At 40.3% G+C, this 24,335-nt stretch overlaps 1 protein-coding gene across 4 annotated transcripts in view; it reads left to right on the top strand.

Annotated features, from left to right (window-relative positions):
- Nucleotides 1-24,335, top strand: part of TBC1D30 (TBC1 domain family member 30) — a 104,452-nt gene that overhangs the window by 2,340 nt on the left and 77,777 nt on the right. For 2 of the 4 annotated variants that reach the window (XM_061416593.1, XM_061416594.1), the window contains exons 2-3: nt 8,107-8,533; nt 20,202-20,366. In XM_061416593.1, the coding sequence (XP_061272577.1) occupies nt 8,512-8,533; nt 20,202-20,366 (187 nt within the window). In that variant the 5' untranslated portion in view covers nt 8,107-8,511. Of the gene's footprint in view, nt 1-8,106; nt 8,534-15,406; nt 15,852-20,201; nt 20,367-24,335 lie in introns of those variants that run through there. The other 2 variants (XM_061416592.1, XM_061416590.1) reach the window with 2 other exon arrangements.

Here is a 24,335-nt window from a genome sequence, read left to right as displayed (position 1 = left end):
TGAACAAGCCTTATCAACTGAGAATAGCAGGCTGTCGCTTCTGTTTCCTAACAGATAAAGTGTATTTTTTCTAAGCTGAGCCCTCTGACTGGAAGTCTTCAAACTTGTGGAAGCTCTGTGGTAGTATAAGGTAAAAATAATTATGGAAGTGCTTAGGAATGTCATACATACAATCAGGCTTATGCAAAAGGTAATGTCCTTTATTTTATTACTATTTTTAAAAAGTACAGAAGACAAGAGAATCTTTTAAAAATGAAGTAGAATATATAAAACAGATAACTAGGAAGGACCTACCGTATAATATAGGAAACTCTTACTCAATACTCTGTAATGACCTATATGGGAAAAGAATCTAAAAAAGAGTGGATTTAACATATGCATAACTGATTCACTTTGCTGTATAGCAGAAACTAACACAACATTTTAAATCAGTCGGACACAACTGAGCAACTTCACTTTCACTTTTCACTTTCATGCACTGGAGGAGGAAATGGCAACCCACTCCAGTGTTCTTGCCTGGAGAATCCCAGGGACGGGGAGCCTGGTGGGCCGCCGTCTATGGGGTCGCACAGAGTCAGACATGACTGAAGCGACTTAGCAGCAGCAGCAGCATACTCCAAAAAAGTTTTTTTAAAGTGCTGTGAAAAAAGAGAATGCAGTAGGTTTCCACTGCAAGAGAGAATTGTGTTGGGAATCTGGTCAGACTACTCCCCAGATGGCCAGTGTAGTGTGTTACAGCCTCAAGCTTGGCTAATTTGCACCCTGATGGAAAAACTAACCCTTATGTATTCAGATTTCAAGGCTTCCAGTAAGACTTTCTGCGCAAATAAAAATAATATATCTGCACCAATGCTCCAAATTGTAAAATTTTACCACTGTTTTTGTTTTGAAAGTAGATTGTAAATTATTTGAGGCCAGAGATTGTATAATTAGACATGAGCTTTGTTCCAAATGTTAGGCTCATGCTGAAGACACACTCCCTCTTTCATGGAATTTGCAATTTAGTGGCAGAGAAATTTGGGGCTTGCCAGGTGGTTCAGTGGTAAAGAATCCACCTTGCTAAGGCAGGAGACACGGGAGACTCGGATTTGATCCCTGGGTCGGGAAGATCCCCTGGAGAAGGAAATGGCAACTCACTGCAGTATTCTTACTAGGAAAATCCCACGGACAGAGGAGTCTGTAGGGCTACAGTCCATAGGGTCATGACGAGTTGGATATGACTGAGCATGCACATACAGGAGAGAAACACACAGTGTAACAATCTTAAAAGTATATAATTGCAAATAGGGACACATGCTATGAAGGAAAAGTAGAATGTGATGAGCATTTAAGGGGGTAGTTCAGTTCAGTTGTCACTCAGTCGTGTCTGACTCTGCAGCCCCATGGACTGCAGCACACCAGGCTTCGCTGTCTGTCACCAACTCCAGGAGCTTGCTCACACTCATGTCCATTGAGTCGGTGATGCCATCCAACCATCTCATCCTCTGTTGTCCCCTTCACCTCCTGCCTTCAGTCTTTTCCAGCATCAGGGTCTTTTCATATGAGTCAGTTCTTCACATCAGGTGGCCAAAGTATTGGAGCTTCAGCTTGAGCATTAGTCCTTCCAATGAATAGTCAGGACTGATTTCCTTTAGGATTGACTGGTTTGATCTCCTTCTAGTCCAAGGGACTTTCAAGAGTCTTCTCCAAGACCACACTTCAAAAGCATCAATTCTTTGGCACTCAGCTTGCTTTATTGTCCAACTCTCACATCCATACATGACTACTGGAAAAACCATAGCTTTGACTAGACGGACCTTTGTTAGCAAAGTAATATCTCTGCTTTTTAATACTCTGTCTAGGTTGGTCATAGCTTTTCTTCCAAGGAGCAAGCATCTTTTTATTTCATGTCTGCAGTCACCGTCTGCAGTGATTTTGGAGCCCCCCAAAATAAAGTCTGTCACTGTTTCTATTGTTTCCCCACCTATTTGCCATGAAATGATGGGAGCATATGCCGTGATCTTAATTTTTTGAATGGAGTTTTACTGATCTAAGATATCCTGAGGGAGTAACTTTGAATGACAGCCTGAAGTTTAAAGAAGGTAATATGTTAATAGAATAGTTGGTGGTAGAATGCCTCCTAGGCTTCCCAGGTAGTGGTGGTAGTGGTAAAGAATCTGGCTGCCAATGCAGGAGGCAAAAGAAATGTTATTTGATCCCTGGATTGGGAAGATCCCCTGGAGGAGGAAATGGCAACCTGGTCCAGTATTCTTGCCTGAAAAATTCCATGGACAGAGGAGCCTTGTGGGCTACAGTCCATGGTGTTTCAAAGAGTCGGACTCGAATGAGTGAGGGTGCACACACACACACACACACACACACACACACACACATGCACACAGAGAAAGTCTCCTAGACATGGACTTCAGCATGTGCAAAGGCTCTAAGGATGTGCATTCAAATAACTTAAAGAAGCCAGCATGGTTGCAGCTGAGGCAGAGAGGAGAGGGAGAGGTAGGCAGGGTCCAGACCCTATGTTAAAGATTTTGGTCTTTAGCCTAAGGCTAATGGGAAATCACTGGAAGAGTAGAGGAGAAAAATAGTCATACATACATTTTTATAAGATCCTTTTGGCTGTGGTATGGTGTACAGACTAGAAGAGGACAAGAATGCATAAAGGTAAATCAGTTAGATGGAGAAGATGATGATGACAGAGGCAAAAACAGATTTTATATGACCCGAAGCTTATATACAATTTGGGGGGCTCCTTAAGCAAAAGAATAGCAATTATAAATACAAAAGTTAGTATTTAGACTGAGAAAATAAATAAAGGGACTTCCCCTGTCGCTCAGACAATAAAGAATCTGCCTGCAATATAGGAGCCCCAGGTTTGATCCCTGGGTTGGGAAGATCCTCTGGAGAAGGGAATGGCAATCCACTTCAGTATTCTTGCCTGGAGAATCCCATGGACAGAGGCTGGCGGCCTACAGTGTGTCCCCTCGTGGGGTCACAAAGAGTCAGACACAACTGAGCAACTAACACCAGACTGAGAAAAGAAATTGTAATATTATAAATTACTAAAAGTTGAAAAATATTATGAATAATGCAAAAATTTTAAATAATGAAATATTTTATTAGTTAACTGTCAGACATTTCTCTCCAAGCTTGCCCCCCAATTTTTACGGAGTCTTTAAGTGACTCTTCATATGACAACGGTTTGTAATATTTTCTATAGAGATAATACAAAGATAATTTATTTTTTCTCTAGCATGGTTATCAGTATTTGTTTTTCATTAATACCTCAGACAAAATCTTTTCATCTTCGTAGTTCATTGTTTGTGTGCGTGTGTGTATGTGTGTATGAAATTTCAGAAGTTCCATCAAATATTTTACATGAGCATTTCAAATTTTCTTGCACAGTTACTAATCTTAGATATTCTTTGAATTGACAGCACTAATTTAGTGATCAGTACACTCATTGTAATCACCTATTTTGAGTTTAGATCATCTTCATTGATATTAGTTTGAGGTCAAATCAGAAAAAAATTTAAATATTTTAAAATGAATTTATATGATTCACTTCTCCTTACCAATTGATTATCAAATGATTCAAGAGCCTATTTATTTGCAGTTTGTCTCTTCCTCTTAATGAGTTACTATCTTTGTTACGATCTGAAAACAAATTATCACTACTCACTTCTCGGTGTCAAAATAATTTCGCTTGATTTTCTCACTCATCTTTATCACTTTGATTTCATATTCATTAATTTTTAATCTCAATTTTATCTCAATGCTTTAAATCAATCTAAAGATGATGAAAGAAGGTACCTACTATTATATACATCCACATCAGGAGTCTATAATTTATCAGTTGTTTCATTGAAGCATTCCAAAATATCTTTCTAAAATTGCAATTAAAATTGAGTTTTACCAATGGGTTGAATAATGTTATTACATCTCCTGGGTATTCTGGTTTGTCTTTTATCATTGCAAATACACTTTAGAGTCCATTTTCGTTGAGTCTTATGTTGTAAGGGTTGAAAACCTTTGTAAATCACAGACCTTTTACTATACTTAGACTCTTCAAAGAAAAATTCCCAATGGTATATGTGTTTAAAATATTCCATATAGTAGTTGAACCTGAAAATAAAATACACAGCTGTTTCACATTATTGAAGTAGTTAACAATGTCAAGTACTTTGAAGGCAGCCTTTCCTTTCACAAAAATAAGCTAATGAGTTTTGCATGGCTCCTGTTCTGTAAAGTTGTATTTAAAGAGTCTGCAGCCTTTTGGCTTAATCGTGGTAATAGCTGTGCTGACATATGACTGATTGTAAATGTTGCTCAATTGCATGTTAAAATAGCCCAAATCTTGTCCCACTTTGAAGTTTCATAAATGTTTTCAGTTGGCTAAAAAAATTAAAAATTATTAATAGGGTTTCCTATTAGAAGCAACCCCATGGACTGTAGCCTACCAAGCTCCTCTGTCCACGGGATTTTCCAGGCAATAGTCCTAGAGTGGATTTCCATTTCCTTCTCCAGGGGATCTTCCCAACCCAGGGATCGAACCCGGGTCTCCCGCATTGTAGACAGACGCTTTACCGTCTGAGCCACCAGGGAAGTCTATTAGAAGAGTAGTGCACAATAATTGACAACTGATCAGTATTTGTCACATCCTGAACAGAATATGTAATATTATTTGGTGTCTGGTTATGAACTTGACTTACCACTTTAAAAAACAAAATTATTTATTTATTTTTGCTGTTAGCTCTTAGTTGTGGCACATAGGCTTCATTGCCCCACGGCAAGTGGGTTCCTAGATCCCCCAACAGGTATTCAACCCTTGTCCCCTGCATTGGAGGGTAGAAGTTTCTTTTTTTTAAAATAACTTTATTTACTTATTTATTTATTGGCTGTGCTGGGTCTTCGTTGCCACGTGGGCTTTTCTCTAGTTGTGGTGAGTGGGGGGCTACTTTCTAGTTGCTGTGTGGTGGCTTTTCATTGCAGTGACTTCTCTTTTTGCTGAGCACAGGCTTTAGGGTGTGTGGGCCTCAGTAGCTGCAGCTCAATGGCTCAGTAGTTGTGATTCCCAGGCTCTAAAGCACAGGCTTAATACCTGTGGCACATGGGCTCAGTTGCACGGTGGCATGTGGGATCTTCCTGGACCAGGGATAGAACCCATGTCTTTCGCATTAGCAGGTAGATTCTTTACTACTGAGCCACCAGGGAAGCCCTGGAAGGCAGATTCTTAACCACTGGACCACTAGGAAGTCACATGACTTACCACTTTTAAGAAAGCATTTTCCTATCACTTTAATTAATTTTTCATAAATTATTTTGATAAAAAAGTCATACTTATTCATTTCGTCATTTTCCCCAAGAGTTTAAACCAAAATGTATAAAATCCAGCTACTGAAAAATTACCATAAAATTTTTTAGGTACAACACCATCTTTTATCATAACCTGTTTCACTTTTAATAACCTCAAAATTCTAGCCTCTGGCCATGAAAGAGAAACAGGGCCAGATTAACCCTCCTGCTCTGAACAAGTAGAAAACAGGACAAAATGTATATTTTCACACAATGGACAAGAGTCAGTGCAAGATTGTAATCTATGTGTGAAGGAAAATAAACAATTGCAACCCCATAGACGGCAGCCCACCAGGCTCCCCTGTCCCTGGGATTCTCCAGGCAAGAACACTGGAGTGGGTTGCCATTTCCTTCTCCAATGCATGAAAGTGAAAAGTGAAAGGGAAGTCGCTCAGTCGTGTCTGACTCTTAGTACCCCATGGACTGCAGCCCACCAGGCTCCTCCATTCATGGGATTTTCCAGGCAAGAGTACTGGAGTGGGGTGCCATTGCCTTCTCTGTATGTAGGTGCAAAGATATATAAATCTGCAAAGATATCCTTGTGAGACTTTGTTAAACACTAATATGTGCATGCCTTGGGTGAAGGCAGTACAACCTAAGGCAATGAATGACCAGGGAGATGTAATAATTCTGAGAGGAGTTGGAAATGTTTGTGATCCAACCATCCAGAAGGGAAAGTCTTTCTTGATCACAAGGAGCATTCACTGGAGAACACAGAAAGGTTACACTTTTGTAACAGAGCTAAACTATCATGAATGAAAAAGTACTGTATGCCTACAATAAGGAAGTTAGAATACAAGTCTCAGAATACCAACCTGATCTGCAAGAAACAACTTGCGTGCCAACACAAGGCCCCATACTCTTTAAGGGAAGGCTACAAAATCTAGACACAAAATATAAAATTTACAATGGCCTAGATCCAATAAAAAATAACTACTACACAGGGCCCCTCAAAAGGAGAATGTGACCCATAACCAAAAGAAAAATCGGTTAGTAAAAAGAGATAATAAATGACAAGATGAATAAATTAGCCCATCAGGGTATTAAAACACCTATTATAACCATATGTCATAATAGAGTTTAAACAGATTTGGGCAGCCTGTGGAACATCTATCCATCCATTACATTGATGATATCATGCTGATCAGGTAAGATGAACAAGAGGCAGTTAACAGGCTGGAATCTTTCATGTGACACAGCTCTTGAGGATAGGAGAGAGACTCTATGAAAATTCAGGGACTCGGCACTCAGTAAAGGATCTTAAGGGTCCAGGGTTGTGTCAGGACATTGCCTCCAAAGTAAAAACAAATCACTGCTTCTTCCACTTCTTGCTGAAAAAAAAAAAGGAGGGAAGGCACATTGCTTGGTAGGCCTTTTGGTATTCATACACAACCCATTCTATCTAGGAGTATTACTCTAGCCCGTATGCAGGGTGACAGGAAAGGATACCAGATTTGGGTAGAGGCTGGAGCAGATAGGGCTTCCCAGGTGGCACAGCAGTAAAGAATCCACCTACAGATGCAGGAGATGCAAGAGACGTGGGTTCAATCCCTGGTCAGGAAGATCCCCTGGAGTAGGAAATGGCAACCCACTCCAGTATTCTTGCCTGGAAAATCCCATGGACAGAGGAGCCTGGCAGTCTTCCATCCATGGGGTCACAAAGAGTCGGACATGACTGAGTGGCTGGAGCATACACGCTGGAGCAGAAAAACACTCTGTAGCAGATACGGCTGCTAACACAATCTGTGGGGCTTTTTGTTAAAATAACAGGAAAAAAGTGCCACTGAGGATGATAAGATACAAAGATTTTCATTAAGAAATATTGAATTGCTTACAAAATACAGTAGGGGTTATAGTGAAATATGAATAAATAGCACTAATCTTACAAATGGCAAAAATTTTTTTGGTGTTATAATTTATATAATACAATAAATAATAACTTATTAATGTGATATCTTGATTGATGATATAATTTTTCTGGCTTGCTTCCCTACAAATTCATTTCATAGGCCTTCAAAATGTGTATTTTTAACAATGTCATTTTTCAATTGATATAACTAAAAGCAATCTCAGTGGCTCTGAGCAACTGCCTGAATTGCAAATAATTTTTGATAATTTTTAATTTTAAGGAGGATATTTCTTCTAATATAACCGATACTGGAGCTCTTAAGGGTACTCTATAGAGTGTATAACAGTGGTATAAATTTTTGACAGATTATTTCAAAACACAAATTTTAGCACAGGTAGAGCTAATGACTGTGGAATAATTTTTATAAAAACAATTATTTCTACAGATCAGTTTTATTTAGATATGAATTTAATTTTAAATGTAAATCATACACTTTTATAATTTTGCAATTGTAAAGTTATAACTGGTGTAATAGTTACATTGTAATATTTCCTCTGACATTTCCTATGACTTGTGAAGGGTATACAAGAAACCTCAGGTGGCTTCAAGTTTTTATATAAGTGCCTGTATATGCATTTTACCACTATACCTTCAATTATAAGAAAAAAGTAAAATTTTAAGTTGTTTTCATCATTAATAACTAATTTATCCAGAGCTACATATGAAAATAGTGTTCTTTTCCATCCAGTGCAATGATCTTTTAAAAAAATTAATTAACTATTTTTGGCTGCTATGGGTCTTTGTTGCTGCATGTGGGCTTTCCCTAGTTGCAGCAAGCAGGGGCTACTCTAGTTGTGGTGAATGGGCTTCTGTTTATGGTATGCTGTCTTCTCATCTTCTCATTGCAGTGGCCTCTCTTGTGGAACACGGGCTCTAGGCACATGAACTTCAGCAGTTGTGGCGCAGTTGCTCAATGAAATGTGGAATCTTCCCTTACCAAGGATTTCAGGGACCTGTGTCCCCTGCACTGGCAGGCAGATTCTTGCACCACCAGGGAAGTCTCCATGCAATGATCTTTAAATTTAATTTCTATCTAAGCTCGTGGATATTTGATTTGCCACATTGTAGAAGTTTTCTAAACCAGAGATTCTAAACTCTTTGAAGAAGTCTAATAATTTTCTGATATGCTTCATTTCAATATCCACATGTGTGTTTTTATTTTATAGTGATTTACTGACAAAGTGTGTTGCCTGAAAGCTGGCAGTTCCTGTCCTGGATCTCAAGAGATCTGTGCAAACATCATTAGGGAACAGATGGGCAAGCTCTACCCTTACAGTAGGTCTCAGTATCAGTTTTAAGTAGAAAATCTTCGTTTTCTCCCGCTGCTGGCTGCTGCTTTTCCACTGTTCTCTCCACTGTTGCTGCCACCAGCCTGGGCTCTGGTCTCTGCCTGTTCACCTGGGGGCCCTGAGGCTCTCTGGCCTGCCTGGAGACGGGGTATGACACTTTCTTCTTGGTGCTTGGCTACTGCCTGCTCTACCCCCAATCCTGGTTTATCTCCACTGTTTATGCACATCTTCCATTGTCCCATGGGACTTCACTTACAAAACACAAGTTCAAAGAAAATATTTTTAGTAATTTCAAGTTGATGACAACAAAAAGTTAAACCAAGCCTGGGGACTTGCTGTTAATGCAGATCTGTACAACTGCAGAGGTCATATCTTGCAGTCTTCTCCTGGTGGCAGTTCCAACTCATGGTGCACATAGCCCTTCTGTTTGGGCCATACATTCCGGCAGATGCTATGGTACTCCAGGCATCAGTGATGAGAAAAGATGCAATATGAAGCACACTCCAATAGGAAGATCACAATGCAGACTCCTGGGACTTTGGAGCAAAGTTATGCTACCTATAGCAGGAATTACACATCTTTTGAAAAACAGCTCCTAATGTACTGAAATGGGACTCTTGGCCATGAGGCACTAAATGATGATGCTTCCTGAGCTATCCATCACCAGTTGGGTTCTCTAGGATCCTCAAGTCATAGAGTTGGTCAGCATCAGCAGTAGTTCTGCTGCTGTGCCGTGCTTAGTTTCTCAGTTACGTCCAGCTCTTTGCAACCCCGTGGACTGTAGCCCGCCAGGCTCCTCTGTCCATGAGATTCTCTAGGCAAGAATACTGGAGTGGGTTGCCATGCTGTCCTCCAGCAGCTCTTCCAAACCCAGGGATCGAACCCAGGTCTCCCACATTGCAGGTGGATTCTATACCGACTGAGTCACCAGGGAAGCCTCAGCAGTAGTTCTACATAAGATGAAATGGTACATCTCGAACTAAGCATGAATAAGAGCACAAACAAGTGCATGAAGAGATAGTGCAGACTTCCATATCACTCATTATGGTTACCCTGTACTCCTATCTCGGCTCACACCTGTGGGACTAAAGATCAGCTGAAAGAGGAGGAGAAAGCATGAGCTTGGTTTAAGGATAAAACAGCTTGGTATATGGGGGGGTGATGGTTGCGCTGCAGCCTCACTTGGGTTGGCCTTGGCCTTGAATGACAGTGATGAGAGAAAACCTTTTAATGAGCAGAGCTTTGGGTGGTGCACTTGACCATCCAGTTTCTGTAGAAAGAAGTGATCTGAAGTTAGAATATTCATGGACTTAATGGCAATGATGAATGGCCTCTGCAAGCTGTTCATCACGTTGGGAGGAAAATGACTGGGAGATTGGAGAAGGGGAGGTCTGGGGTGGAGGCAAAGGGATAGACATGTAGGAACAGGCTCAAAGTGTGAAGATCTTTGTATGATGTGTTTACATCCATCAGAAAGCATTCATGTGAGGCACGAAGCAAGGATTTAGACAAAGCAGTTTAGGCAAATGATGTTAGTTGGCCTTTGTCAGTGACTACCTAAGTGCTGGCACAATAGACATCTCATTTTCAAGGAATGTCACTTAAATATGGGTGAGAGATGAGAGATTCAGTTCCCAGCTGATAGGCATTGAGCAGTCACATTTTTTTTTTTAAACTATTGCAGAGGGGAGGTTATAGTCTGTCATTTTGAAATATAGTATAATAATTTTTCAGCACTAGTCAAATGAGATATCCAAAGTTCCTCTAAGCACTCAAATTTTATGACTTAAATGTCTTTCTACTGTCTACTATGTATGGACTCTTGAGAGTCCCTTGGACTGCAAGGAGATCCAACCAGTCCATTCTGAAGGAGATCAGCCTTGGGATTTCTTTGGAAGGAATGATGCTAAAGCTGAAACTCCAGTACTTTGGCCACCTCATGCGAAGAGTTGACTCATTGGAAAAGACTCTGATGCTGGGAGGGATTGGGGGCAAGAGGAGAAGGGGACGACAGAGGATGAGATGGCTGGATGGCATCACTGACTCGATAGAAGTGAGTCTGAGTGAACTCTGGGAGTTGGTGATGGACAGGGAGGCCTGGCGTGCTGCGATTCATGGGGTCGCAAAAAGTTGGACACGACTGAGTGACTGATGTGACGTGATCTGATCTGATGTATTACTATGTATTTCCCAAGGTGTCTGTCTAAGGCTTGGTGTCTTTTTAAAGTATGAAATCCTCTTTTTATCTCTTATCTCAGCTTTTTGGATTGAAAAATATGATTCTTCATGTATAGTTATTAAATTGAAAACAGAAATTGTATTGCACTCCAAGGATATAAATAAATTGTAATCAGCAATTAATTTTGAGCAAGAGTGAACTTCCATGAGAAGCTGAAACCTGGCAATGACCCTGTACATTTCTCTTGTGACTCAAAAATGAGTAATCCCTGAAGGATTAGAGTAAAAGGTTAACTGCTAGATTCTACAAATCAGCCATTCTAAGAATCATCATAATTTTCATCATAGCGATTTAGTCTTTATGTGTTTGCACATGTTGAAAAAAATTATCAAGATATCAAAAATGTTGAGAGCCTTGTTAAGGTAGTTTTAAATGACAGGTGAACAGAAGGTTATTGGCAAGACTATGATATAGGTTTGGAAATAATTTAACTGTTCATAGTCTGTATCTTGTACACAGATTTATATAAATTACATTCTATAGATTATAGTAAATTACACTCAACTTTGAGATAGATGCTTCTTCAGTTCAGTTCAGTTCAGTTGCTCAGTTGTGTCCGACTCTTTGGGACCCCATGAATCACAGCACGCCAGGCCTCCCTGTCTATCACCAACTCCCGGAGTTTACCCAAACTCATGTCCATCGAGTCGGTGATGCCATCCAGCCATCTCATCCTCTGTCATCCCCTTCTCCTCCTGCCCTCAATCCCTCCCAGCATCAGGGTCTTTTCCAATGAGTCAACTCTTCGCATGAGGTGGCCAAAGTACTGGAGTTTCAGCATCAGTCTTTCCAATGAACACCCAGGACTGATGTCCTTTAGGATGGACTCGTTGGATTTCCTTGCAGTCTAAGGGACTCTCAAGAGTCTTCTCCAACACCACAGTTCAAAATGCTTCTAAGCTTCTTGTAAATATAATGCAATACTAGACCTTATATCTGGTAAAAGTAATTAATATAATTATCTAAATATTAAAACTAAAGTTCCAAACAAATTAAAATGCTAATTATTATTAGTAACATAGTCAACCATAGTAAATTTAATTTAATCTATTAATTAGTCATGATCAGTTTGAAATCATATTCCATCTCGCCAGTGGTTCTCTCTCATATCCAATTAGTTGACTTCAGACCTTTAGGGAACTCATTGCGGGCCTTTCTCTCACTGGGAAAGCAGAAAGGCGGGGTACAAAAATGGACTGCTTTCATCAACACCTCTTCTAGGATTCTGTTTAATGGAATTCACTTTTTTTAGGAAAGGAGGTCATTGGTTGATCTTTTCTCTAGTTTTCATGTTATTCATTCAGTTAATTAATTCAACACCTATTTATTGAGTACATATAGTGCACTGGCATCTGTTCCAAGTGGTGGCCATACAGCTGAACAAAGGAGACAAAACTGTCTGCTTTCAAGAGCTTATAATTTACTAGCAGAAGACAGAGAATAAAATTAATCCATCAATGTTATAATATGTTGGAAGGTGGTGAGTGCTATGGAAAAAAGAGAACAAAGAGGGGGAAGAAGGGAATACTGACGGGTAGAGAGCTGCAATTTTAAATGGAGCAGTTAGGAAGGATTCATGGAGAAGATGATATTTAAACAGAGACCTGACCTGGTGAGAGAAGAGTCACGTGGATATCTGGGCCAAGATCATTCCAACAAGAGCAAGGAGCTTGAATCTACTTTCCTTGTTAGTTTTTATTTTGCCAGTTTTCTCTCCTCAGGAACAGGAGATGATTTTGAAGTTCTGATTCATTTAGAAATGTTGACTATTAGTGACATGCTGTGTTCCTGGCCTCTTTCATCATCCCTTTCAGCCCACTTTGAGTTTCTTTATAGGTCCTGATAGTGATACCCCGGATGTGAAACTGTGCTGAAGACTACTAGTTATCACTTCTCTTACTAGGTGGAGATAGAGAGAAAGGGCTGGGAAAGGCTGGGAAATCAGCTAAGAAAGAAATTCAATTTCAGTGTTTCTCTTTCTTAAGTCTTGCTTGTTGCAATGTTTGACATCTGAAGGAACAATTTCAGGACTCAAATGCCATGCTGGAGACAACAGGAAAAAAAAACCCTCAAAAAACAAAAATAACAACAAAATAACAAATAATTCCATTCCTTCTATTGTATACATTTTAAAGTTAAATGGATATAGTAATAGTTAATACAGTTAGAAAACCAAAAAATACTATTTCTAGTGCAATTTTAAATTCTGGATACATTAAAGTTATAAAACTTCTGCTTCCCTTATAATTAATTCCAGTTTCTAAAACAGTCTTATTGCTCTCACTCTATGTTTACATATATCTTGGTGGCGGTCCAAAGGACATGGGGTTTCTACAGGCTCTATTACGCAAGTGCCTTGGAAAGTAAAAAGTGTACTGAACAAACATGAAACACCCCCAATGTTCACCAGGTACATTGTTGTTCCTTTAAAAAATATGCAAGTATTTAACAGCATTAGTTCAGTTCAGTCACTCAGTCGTGTCCGACTCTTTGTGACCTCATGGACTGCAGCACACCAGGCCTCCCCGTCCATCACCAACTCCCAGAGCTTGCTCACACCCTTGTACATCAAGTCAGTGATGCCATCCAACCATCTCATCCTCTGTCGTCCCCTTCTCCTCCGTCCTTCAATCTTTCCCAGCCTCAGGGTCTTTTCTAATGAGTTGGTTCTTCGCATCAGGTGACCAAAGTATTGGAGTTTCAGCTTCAGCATCAGTCCTTCCAATGAATATTCAGGACTGATTTTCTTTAGGATGGACCGGTTGGAGCTCCTTGCAGTCCAAGGGACTCTCAAGAGTCTTCTCCAATACCACAGTTCAAAAGCATCAATTCTTTGGCACTCAGCTTTCTTTGTAGTCCAACTCTCACATCCATACACGACTACTGGAAAAACCATAGCTTTGACTAGACGAATCTTTGAGGGCAAAGTAATGTCTCTGCTTTTTAATATGCTGTCTAGGTGGGTCATAGCTTTTCTTCTAAGGAGCAAGCGTCTTTTAATTTCATGGCTGCAGTCACCATCTGCAGTGATTTTGGAGCCCAAGACAATAAAGTCTGTCACTGTTTCCATTGTTTCCCCATCTATTTGACATGAAGTGATGGAACCAGATACCATGATCTTAGTTTTCTGAATGTTGAGTTTTAAGCCAACTTTTTCACTCTCCTCTTTCACTTTCATCAAGAGGCTCTTTAGTTCTTCTTTGCTTTCTGCCATTAGGGTGGTGTCATCTGAGGTAATATAGTAGTATCAGGAGATAGACAGATACATACTTATCCATAACGAAATATGTATTCATCCATAATGAAAGCCAGACACTTTAAGTTTTAAGGAAAATTCACTTGACTTTTTGTGAATGGCCAGTTATTCAGCATCTCTGTGCTTCAGCTCTCTCATCTGAAAAGTGAGGGGAAGAACAAATAGTTCTTACCCTTCTAACTATATGGTAACATATATGAACTAGTTTTACTGTGGTGATCATTTTGCAACATGTACAAATGTCAAATCATTATGTTGTATCCCTGAAACTAAAATAATGTTGTATGTCAAGCTGGGGATTTCCCTGGTGGTCCAGTAGTGAGGATTCTGGGTTTCCAAAGCAGGCAGTGAAGGTTTGATCTCTGTTCAGGGAACTAAGATCCCACATCCTGCCCAGTGCGGGCTCCCCATCCCCCAAAATGTGCTTACTCCTTAATTGGGTTAAAGTGAGAATTAAATGGGAAGATTCATGCAAAGAAGGCAGAACAGGCCCTGGCACACGAAAACATTGACAATAATTAATAATTCACAAAAATATCTACAGTGGAGGGGCATCCAATTCTTCCATTGAGGTCTAGGGTATCGTGTAAACTTTTTATTTTACGGATAGAATCAGCTGCGTCAATTAGTTTTGTCTTCTGGTAACATTTATTAAATCCCCATTCTGTTAGGTCTTGTGCCAGAGATTTAGTTGATCTTAATCTAGGTGAAAGAATCTTTATTAATCTTAATTCTTTCACCGAAGGAAAAAAGTTTACAGCGTTATTAAATCGCAAGTACATGCCAGATCTTCGGAAAGGTTAGTGTCAGAATCTAAACTAAGAAACGCCTTTGTGCTGTGCTTAGTCGCTCAATCGTGTCCGACTCAGGTGGGAAGGTGAGAAGGGCTGGCTTTGAGGAGTATGTGAAGGAGGGAGCTCCCGGCCTCGGCCTATTGCTGGGTGTTTGGAACTCTCCCAGGCACCTTTTCCTACTGGTGGCTGAATAGGATGCAAGAGTTGCCCTCTTTTTGAGTTAATCACTTACATGCAAGTGAAGGCGGCAGCAGCCAGAGCGCCCTTCCCCCTCCGGGCGAAGGGCTTCATCCTGATACGTTCTGGCCACATCCTGCTCCTTGGCTCTCTTTAGACAGTGTTCCCGGGCTCAGGCGGGCCTCACCTGCGGCAGGTGAACCCAGGTATCCACTGGTGTGGCCGTCCCTCTCCCCCCCTCCCCGCCCGGGGCCGAGGAGCTGCGGCGCGGGTTCCGGCCCCGGGGAGGTCAGGCACCGGGGGATCCGGAGCCCGCTGGCGCCGCGCCCGGCCCAGGACACCGGCTGCGGGGCCGAGGCCGCGCCTCCTCCCGGAACTGGCTGGCGCGGCACCGCGGGAGGAGCGGCGGGAGCCGGGCCGGGGGCCATGGAGGTCCTGCCCGCCGGTGGGGGTCGGACGGGGCGCCCGCAGCCCGAGGCGAGGCCGGAGGACTCGGGGCGCGGAGTTCCCCCGGCGGAGCGAGCGCGGGGCTCCCGGGACTCCTGGGAGGGCGAGGAGGACCCGGAGCCTGGCGAGCCACGAGGCAGCCGCACGGCGTCCCTGGTGAGCGGGCTGCTCACCGAGCTGTACAGCTGCACCGAGGAGGAGGAGGCGGTCGGCGGGGGCCGGGGGCCCCGGGGCTGCCAGCGGCGCCGAGACAGCCTCGACAGTTCCACCGAGGCCTCCGGCTCCGACGTGTTCCTGGGCGGCCGCGGCGGCGCCGGCGACTCCCGCGTACTGCAGGAGCTGCAGGAGCGGCCGAGCCCGCGGCACCAGATGCAGTACCTGCGGCAGAAAGGTGAGGGCCGGGGCGGGTGAGGGTGTCCGGGGAGCGTCCTTGTGCAGAGCCCCCTCCAGGTCTGCCGGCGCTCACCTGTGCGCACCTGTGCTGATGGGCCGAGCGCCCGGAGATACTGTGTTTAGGGCGTCTCCTTTGATCTGTCGCGGCTGTCCACAGTGTCACGGATTCATAACTAGTCTTAGTTCTTACGTCCCCCCATTCCCTCTCGAGTCGGCGAGTGAAGCATCACTTGTTGGAATGGTAGCCACGGGTCTCCCCCACTCCCCGACCCCTTCCCCATCCTCGTGTTTGCAGAGGCCAGAGGCGAGAGGCAGTCCAGGTTCTAATTTCATCAGAACAGCTGTTAAGACGGGTTTGGAGTTTCTGATTTATCCATCTGAAATTACCTAGAGGGGCCCCAGGCGGAATAGAGGTGACCCTCGGGGCTGGTTTAAGAAGGGGGAAAAAAAAGCAGCCACTTTTTTTTTTTAAATCCGCCTTCTTTGGCTACGTACTTGAATAGTATTTAGTGAGGCAGACTAATTCAATAATGCAATTTCTAAGCAGAACGTGTGAAATCTATTGCTTAAAACGCCTGATTTCAAGAAGCTCACTAGGTGGATTTTTTTCCCCCTTGGGTGGTGGGTTAGTGGAGGGCCCTAGAGCAAAGTCGTTATCATAGCATTTAACTGCTGGAAACTTCAGTTGAAGAGGTCGATCAGAAAATGGCCTTTGACTTTTGGGGGCAGAGGTTAGTTTGGTGTTTCTTTTGTTATCAGACTCTGATGCTGCTGTCTTGTCCTAATTGAGATATTTTTTCCCCCTCAACTTGCCTTTCAGGCACTTACACTTACTTACAATTATCTTTTTGTATAGATATATCCAGACCTCAATTTACAAAGTGAAGTGAGGTGTGGAAAACAAATGCTAAGCTATCATAACATTTCTTGAATTAATGTCCTTGTGCTAAATTACCAGGAAAGGGAGGAACAGGAATACTATGGAGTGGTCTCCTGTCTCCTATTTGTAAGATCAGTCTAGCTGGTACCAGAGGGGAAAAGAAACTGGAAATGGAGTAAATCTGTCTGCTTTCTGAAATCTGTGTAAACAGCTTTTGCTTCCTCTTTTGGCTTCCCCTGAAGATTTTTTTCCCCCAGTTGATTGTTACAAATGGCTTCCACCTTCCTCCCCCTGCCTGAGACTTTAGCTGGAGTCATGCCATTTAATTTTATACAATTATTTGGCTGTTCTGAGAGTGTCTGTTTATGCCAAGAAGTTCCGTAGGGCAATAGTTCTTTCAGAATCCAGCGAATCAGTTTTGAAGAATTATGATTTGGCTTTTTGTTTTTTTCACAAGGTTATTCACTTTTCATTACTGAGAGAATTTTGTGGATTAGTAATTTCCTTTTGGAAGAGGAAATTTGGCAAGCTAAAGTTTAAGGAAGAAAGAGGTCACAGTTTTGGAAATACAGATCACAATGAGTGACCACTCTCCTACTTATTCCTAAAACCTATAAGCGCCAGTTTTGCCCAGGTCTCAGTCTTAAGCTCCCTGCTAATCTCCTCTTTCTTTGTAGTCGACTCTCTAAGGAAGAGCATGATGCCATGTTATGCCAATCCTACACACACAGATACACACCTTTATCAATAAACATCATCAGAGTGCTAAGATTGAGGAATCAAGTGATGGAAACTGCTGTCTGCTAAAATAATTGTACATCTTATTAGGTTATTTGATTTTTTTCAGGATCAAAAAATATCCTTCCTGACATAAAACAGTTAAGACTCTCTTATAAAGTAGATAACCTGTGTGTTAATTCTCTTTTCCCTCTATTAGGGATTTTGCTATGGCACCTATTTAGATATTTAGCATGTGTGGGTCATTTATTTATGTGAAGCACCATAATGGTTTCTCAGGAAATCCAGGTGCTCTTCTCAGTGTTTTCATTAAGGGCGTGAACTTTGGAGTCAGCTTGAGTTAACATCCTGCCGCTCGCTGTTCCTTACTAGCAAGCTCTTTAACCTCTCTGAGTCTCATTTTCCTTACCTACAAATAGGGATAATAATGCTGCTGCTTCATAAGTCAGGCAGAGAAAAACAAATATATATTATCACTTATATGTGGAATCTAACAAATAATACAAATGAATTTATTTACAAAATAGCAACAGGCTCACAGACAGAAAACAAATTTATGATTATCAAAGGGGAAAGCCAGGGGGAATGGATAAATTAGCAGTATGGGATTAACAGATGCACACTTCTATATGTAAAATAGATAAGCAACAAAGATTTACTATATGGCATAGGGAACTATATCTTGTAATAACCTCTAGTGGAAAAGAATCTAAAAAAATATAACTGGATCGCTTTGCTGTATATCTTAATCTAATACAAATATTGTAAAGCCACTACAACAAAAGAAAATACTACTGCTTTATAGCGAGGAAGTGACACTTATGTAAGTTAATGTGTATGAAGTGCTCAATAAATGTTCAGTCGCTTAGCTGTGTCTGACTCTTTGTGACCCCATGGACTGAAGCACACCAGACTTCCCTGTCTATTACCAACTCCCGGAGCTTGCTCAAACTCATGTCCATAAAGTTGAGGATGCTTATTTTAATTATTACATACACTGGAGTTCCTTAAAGAGGAGATGATGATCATTGATGATGATCAGTTGATGATCTCTTCAGTGTTCCTCATTTATTTAACACTGTGTTAGGAGCTATGGCTGATGCTGTGGGACATATAAAGATAAAGGAGACCTTATTTCTATCTTCCGGATATTTATATACCAGCAGATGTTGCTGTAAAACGCATTTTCAAATTCAACTATGAGGATTTTTCCTATACTGGACAGTGCATATTATTCAAAAAAAATCATAGAGCTCTAGGTACCTTAAGAGTCACTGAAAATGACTCTTTTGTGGAAGGAAAGTGTAATTTAAATGCAAGATGATGATATTCCTACCTCTTTTGTTTCTAGAAGGAGCTACTTTAAACGTTCAAATTTGCTCTATTTGAAGGAATGTAGATTTAAAGAGTCTGTGGTGTTTTCCTGTTGCTTGATTCCATATTTAATCATCCTCAGAACCCAAGTATTTTCAATTAACCTAAGTGTGTTCTTCTCATTATATCTCACATTTGAACTCAAGGTGAGAGAAATAATGGGCTTTTGTTCTCTTCTTCATAGCAATTCCTTATTCTTTATTGCTCTTTATATTAATGTTTATAAATGCTATTCACATTTGTTTCCCAGAATAATCTTGTATAATTTGAGACCTGGAGCACAGCCTTGTCTAAGATCAGACAGATAGTTGATTAATCCCAAGGCAGTTCTTTTTAACTCAGGGTCAAATGCATTTTTCATAATGAGGTCAACTGAGTATGACAGCTGTTAAAGCAAATACCCCCCTCCACTTGTGTTACTCAGACCCCCAAAGTTCACTTCCTTTGATCTCTGGAGTATTTTTCTTACTTTTGAACATTTCTTTTGTTCTCTCTGATCCTCTCTAGTTTCTCTAAATCTCTTTCAGAATGAGTAGATCCAAACCGCACACAGGACCTCTAATGAGGGCCTCGCCAATGCCACGCTAAGTAGAAGGCTTTGCTCGCCTGTCAGGTCACAGTATGGTGACTAATGATAACATTAAGTATAACTAATGAAACTCCCAAATTGTAATGATTATTCACGTAAATGTTGTGATCGCTTCTGATTCTCAAGTCTTTTTTCTTTTGTAGAAAAACTGATGTTGAGAGTATTAGTTTTATGGATGTGAACTATCTTTTATTTATCTGATTGAAGGAAATTTATTTTCTACCATATTTGGAGGTGAAGTATTGTCCCAATAATCAAGCTCTTGGAAGACTGTGTATTTGAAACAAGATGGTCATCACTGCGTGTATCTACATTAGAAAATGTAGTATTACCTATTTTAACTGATCATTTACAAAGCTGAGTACTTTAAAAAGTTGTTATCAGCTGTTAGGTTTATCATTGATTTAACAGACTAAAAACTTCTCTTTTCTTGCAAGTTTACTGTCTGAGCACTTTAATGATACAATTTTGAGTCAATGAAACATAAATTTGCAATCAGAGCTGGATATCTTAAGATTCTTTGCTTACATGTTACAGGTAGCCTCAAGAATACAGTTTATTTTACAGTATTTACATGGACAGAGCAGGAAATAAATGAGTGACTTACTTCATCAGAATCAGCTGAATATGTGTATGTAATTCTGGGTGAAAATTCAGGATTACTTGGTTTAAAGGATGTTCCAGAGATTTATCTTATGATCAGTATCATTTTGGAATTTGTATTCCTCTCAGAGTATTTATTGCTCTCTTTTCCTTTTTGCTGATAGACACGAATGAACTGGAGACGATCCTTCGAGAACTGAAGTACAGGATTGGCATTCAATCAGCAAAGCTACTTCGGCAGCTGAAGCAGAAAGATAGGCTTGTGCACAAAGTACAGAGGAACTGTGACATTGTGACGGCGTGCCTGCAGGCTGTGTCTCAGAAGAGAAGTAAGTGCGCAGTGGGGTTAGCCCTGCTGCCATGTGGGACTGGAGTGTTAGTGAAGCTACATCAGTAGTCATGATATTTTCGAATATTTATATTGAGAAATATTAAACGGAAGCCTACCCCTTCAGCCTATCCCTTCAAGAACGATGAACAACTCAGACCATTTCCTATATTTTTCAGTTAAGTGTGTATTATTGGTTTGGCCCAAAAGTTTGCTTGGGTTTTCCATAAGATAGAATGGGAAAACCTGAATGAATTTTTGGGCCACTCCAATACATATCTGATGTTACAGACTTAGTTTTATTGTTCTAAATTTGAAGTAGTATTCCTCTTTGAAAATGGTTGTTTTTGCCTAGTGCTAAATAATGTCTAAAATCTTTATTTTTAAAATGGCAGCAGAGACACAACCTGGAAGTCATGCCTCTGCTTCCTTACGCTGTGTGTTGCTCTAATAAGTGAATTATGCAGTTGACTTAAAAGAAGGAGACTCTTGTCTCCAGGATCTTATAACTTACTCTGAAATCTGAAAATGATAAAATATTTTAAAAATTAAATTGTGTCAGGGGGTTAATCCATTCAAAACCAAGAGATGCATGGTTTGTTAAAAACAAAATGTTAAATTACTAATCCATGTTAGATACTAGTTAGATACTAGATATAAAAGCTTATGAATCGGTTTTTTAAATTCTCCATGCAAGAGTTTTATGTTTTATTCTGCTAATATTTCCCCATTTTTGTTTTGTATTTTTTATTAACATGCAGCACGGCAGAACAGTATGTTCAGGTATGGTAAACATAGGCACAGTGATGTGTTTTGATGGAATGCAGCTTTTTAGGTGCATGTGAAAGTTGCCTTTTTGTTCCTTTACCTTCTCACATTTTGCGTGTAAAGTGACACTTCCTAGAGTTTTGTTTTTTTTTTTAATTCTAAATTAAGATGTGTCTATTTGTGTAAAACAAGTTTCAGGGTTTGATTAGCTTCAGATAATATAATGGCTTAAATTACATTCTTATGTTTGTTATTTAAAAGAAAATACTGTTTGCTTCCTCTCCTTTTATTGTATCACTGTTATCCCAAAATTATTATTCATGGTGTTTACTGAAGAAGGTTTTGACCTAATTAAACAGAATACTGCTTTATTATTATAATGATGTAATACTCCATACAAGAAGCAAAAATGTCATTCCATAGAGGGTTTTCTCCAGAGCTAGGTACTTGTCTGAAATTGCTGGAGAAGAAGGGTAGAGATACAGAAATATACATGTACATATATAGACATACTATATAGTACATATCTATCTGTATATGCATGTGTATCTACAAGAAGTTTCATGTGTTATAAGTATTTGATATTTTTCCGTGGATTCTGGTTGATTCACTGGTATTCAGTAAAAAAGGTATTATTTTCCCTTTTAATGGTGAAATGTTTTGATCTTGATTTTTCTCTTGTCAACTATTGTTTTCATCTTCCCATTAGTATTGTTTGTTCCAGAAGTTAAAAACCCAGAGTGGTAAATGCATGGATTTGGATGTGTGGGAAAGTGTAAGTGGGTGATGGAGCCAGTGTTAGGAGAGAAAGGAAGGTCAGGTAGGCACAGTATCACGGGTTGGTAATCACCAGGGACTGATCATCATTTAGAATTTGACTTTGCTTGACTGATGAAAGGACTGGCTTTTATGTCTTTTAAGAAAAATATGTCCATAAGCCAGTGATTCAACTTGTGAACTTGCAGAGGCACCATTCCTATGTATTTTAGATTTTTGTCTCTTTAAATCTAGGGTTTTACATTTCAGAGAATGTGGGGCATAATGGCTCCTTTCCTGGGATTTAAATTCTCACTTAGCTAATTAGACTCTATTAGATGGAACTAATAGAGTATTTTTGTTGAATTAAGAAATAACAATGTCTCAGAATTATTCTCATCGTATGATACAGCATTATGATGTAGACATTGTTAGAAATTTGACTAAGTGGTTATTTAGAGAACTCTATAGAGATTTGGAAATGGCAACCCACTCCAGTATTCTTGCCTGGAGAATCCCAGGGACGGGGGAGCCTGATGGGCTGCCATCTATGGGGTCACACAGAGTTGGACACGACTGAAGTGACTTAGCAGCAGCAGCAGCAGCAGCAGAGATTTGGTGTTTAGTGACTGAATGCCTGAGTTCAGTAGTTGTACATTTGTCCTCTTTCCTCAAAGTTAGCTAATAACAGATAAATAGATGTATATAATTAGTCACTGAACTTTCATTTTAGTAGTGACTGTCAGTGATTCATTCAAATACAGCATTGTTTATATTTAATGTGCAGGAGTCCAGATAATCCCTATTTTTCTCTCCATATAGATTCAGTGCTTATGATTCTTTCCATAAGTGGTTTTTTCCCTTTCATAACATGCCATAGGGGAGAAGGCAATGGCACCCCACTCCAGTACTGTTTCCTGCAAAATCCCATGGATGGAGGAGCCTGGTAGGCTGCAGTCCATGGGGTTGCATAGAGTTGGACACGACTGAGCGACTTCACTTTCACTTTCACTTTCCACTTTCATGCATTGGAGAAGGAAATGGCAACCCACTGCAGTGTTCTTGCCTGGAGAATCCCACGGACGGAGAAGCCTGGTAGGCTGCAGTCCATAGGGTTGCATAGAGTTGGACATGACTTTCGCAGCAGCAGCAGCAACATGCCATAGAATAAAACAATTTAAATCTTTTATTAAAATGGGTTTTTCCTGTTGATACATGAAAGGGGATATATTAATTTTGAAATAATCATAGGTATGGATTATGAGCCAAAATGACTAGACCATTTTTATTTCTAACACAAGCACTTAGACTTTTTGATTTTCTACACCAAGTCTTATGGTAACATCCCTTTATTTTCACATTGGGGTGAGAATAAGAGCAGGATCAGTATTTGCCTTCCAGAACAGCAGATTTTTCCCTTATATTTTACCAGTCATCTAAAGGTAACCATAGTATAAGCACTTTAATATTAATGATATAATTAATAATAAGAATAGTAGCAGCAGTTATTATTCATAAGTATGTGTTTTATGCCAAACTGTTGGTTTTATCTCTCGTAGCAATTCTGAAAGTATATTGTCTTTGCATGTGTGCTTAGTCATGTCTGACTCTTTGTGACCCCATGGATTGTAGCCCTCCAAGGCTCCTCTGTCCAGGGGGTTCTCCAGGTAAGAATACTGGAGTGGGTTGCCGTTTCCTCCTCCAGGGGATCTTCCTGACCCAGGTATCAAATCTGTTTCTCCTGTGTCTTGGCAGGCAGATTCTTTACCACTGAGGCACCTGGAAAGCCCATTTAGGCACATTTTATTGTTTTTAGGCACATTTTATTGGGAAATTGAGATTCAGAAAGTTTAAGTAATTTGTCTAGTGGCTGAGATGGAATTTGAAGATAGATATCCTAAAAATTCACTCTTTATACCATAAATTGTGACATAAGAGTGTTCTACTTTTTTTCTTAGCCACTAGATTGATACTGGATTACTGTTGGAGCAATAAGAAATTTTTAACATGCAAAGCATGTAATATAGAGTTTCAGGTTTATTAGAAATACTGCTTTAGCATTGTTTTCATGTGATATAAAATACTTTATCTTTTCTTGGCCAGGTGGATTATGGAACAAATGCATGTGGTGTGCAGGAAAATCCACCCAAAGACATTAAGATGATGGGAAGAATAAGATGACTATTTGGCCAGGAGTTTGACTCTGATGTTCAGATTTTTAAGCAGTTTGCTTATCCCATGGTTTGACTATTTTTCCTGAAAGCAGAAGGGAGGCCACCTTAGTGATCGGCCTTGCCTAGTTCTACAGTTTTTTGCATTGGTGCATTAAATGTTTAAATTATGCTGGTTGAATTTGTGAAAGGTGCTATCACTCCAGTGATAAAATCTGGTGAAAACCGGAAAACTATGAAAAGCATATATATGAAAATAGTGTTTTCTTTTTTTA

This window comes from Bos javanicus, chromosome 5, assembly GCF_032452875.1.
Source record: "Bos javanicus breed banteng chromosome 5, ARS-OSU_banteng_1.0, whole genome shotgun sequence".
In the NCBI taxonomy this organism is placed as follows: domain Eukaryota; kingdom Metazoa; phylum Chordata; class Mammalia; order Artiodactyla; family Bovidae; genus Bos; species Bos javanicus.
This window is presented reverse-complemented; position numbering and strand designations above follow the sequence as displayed.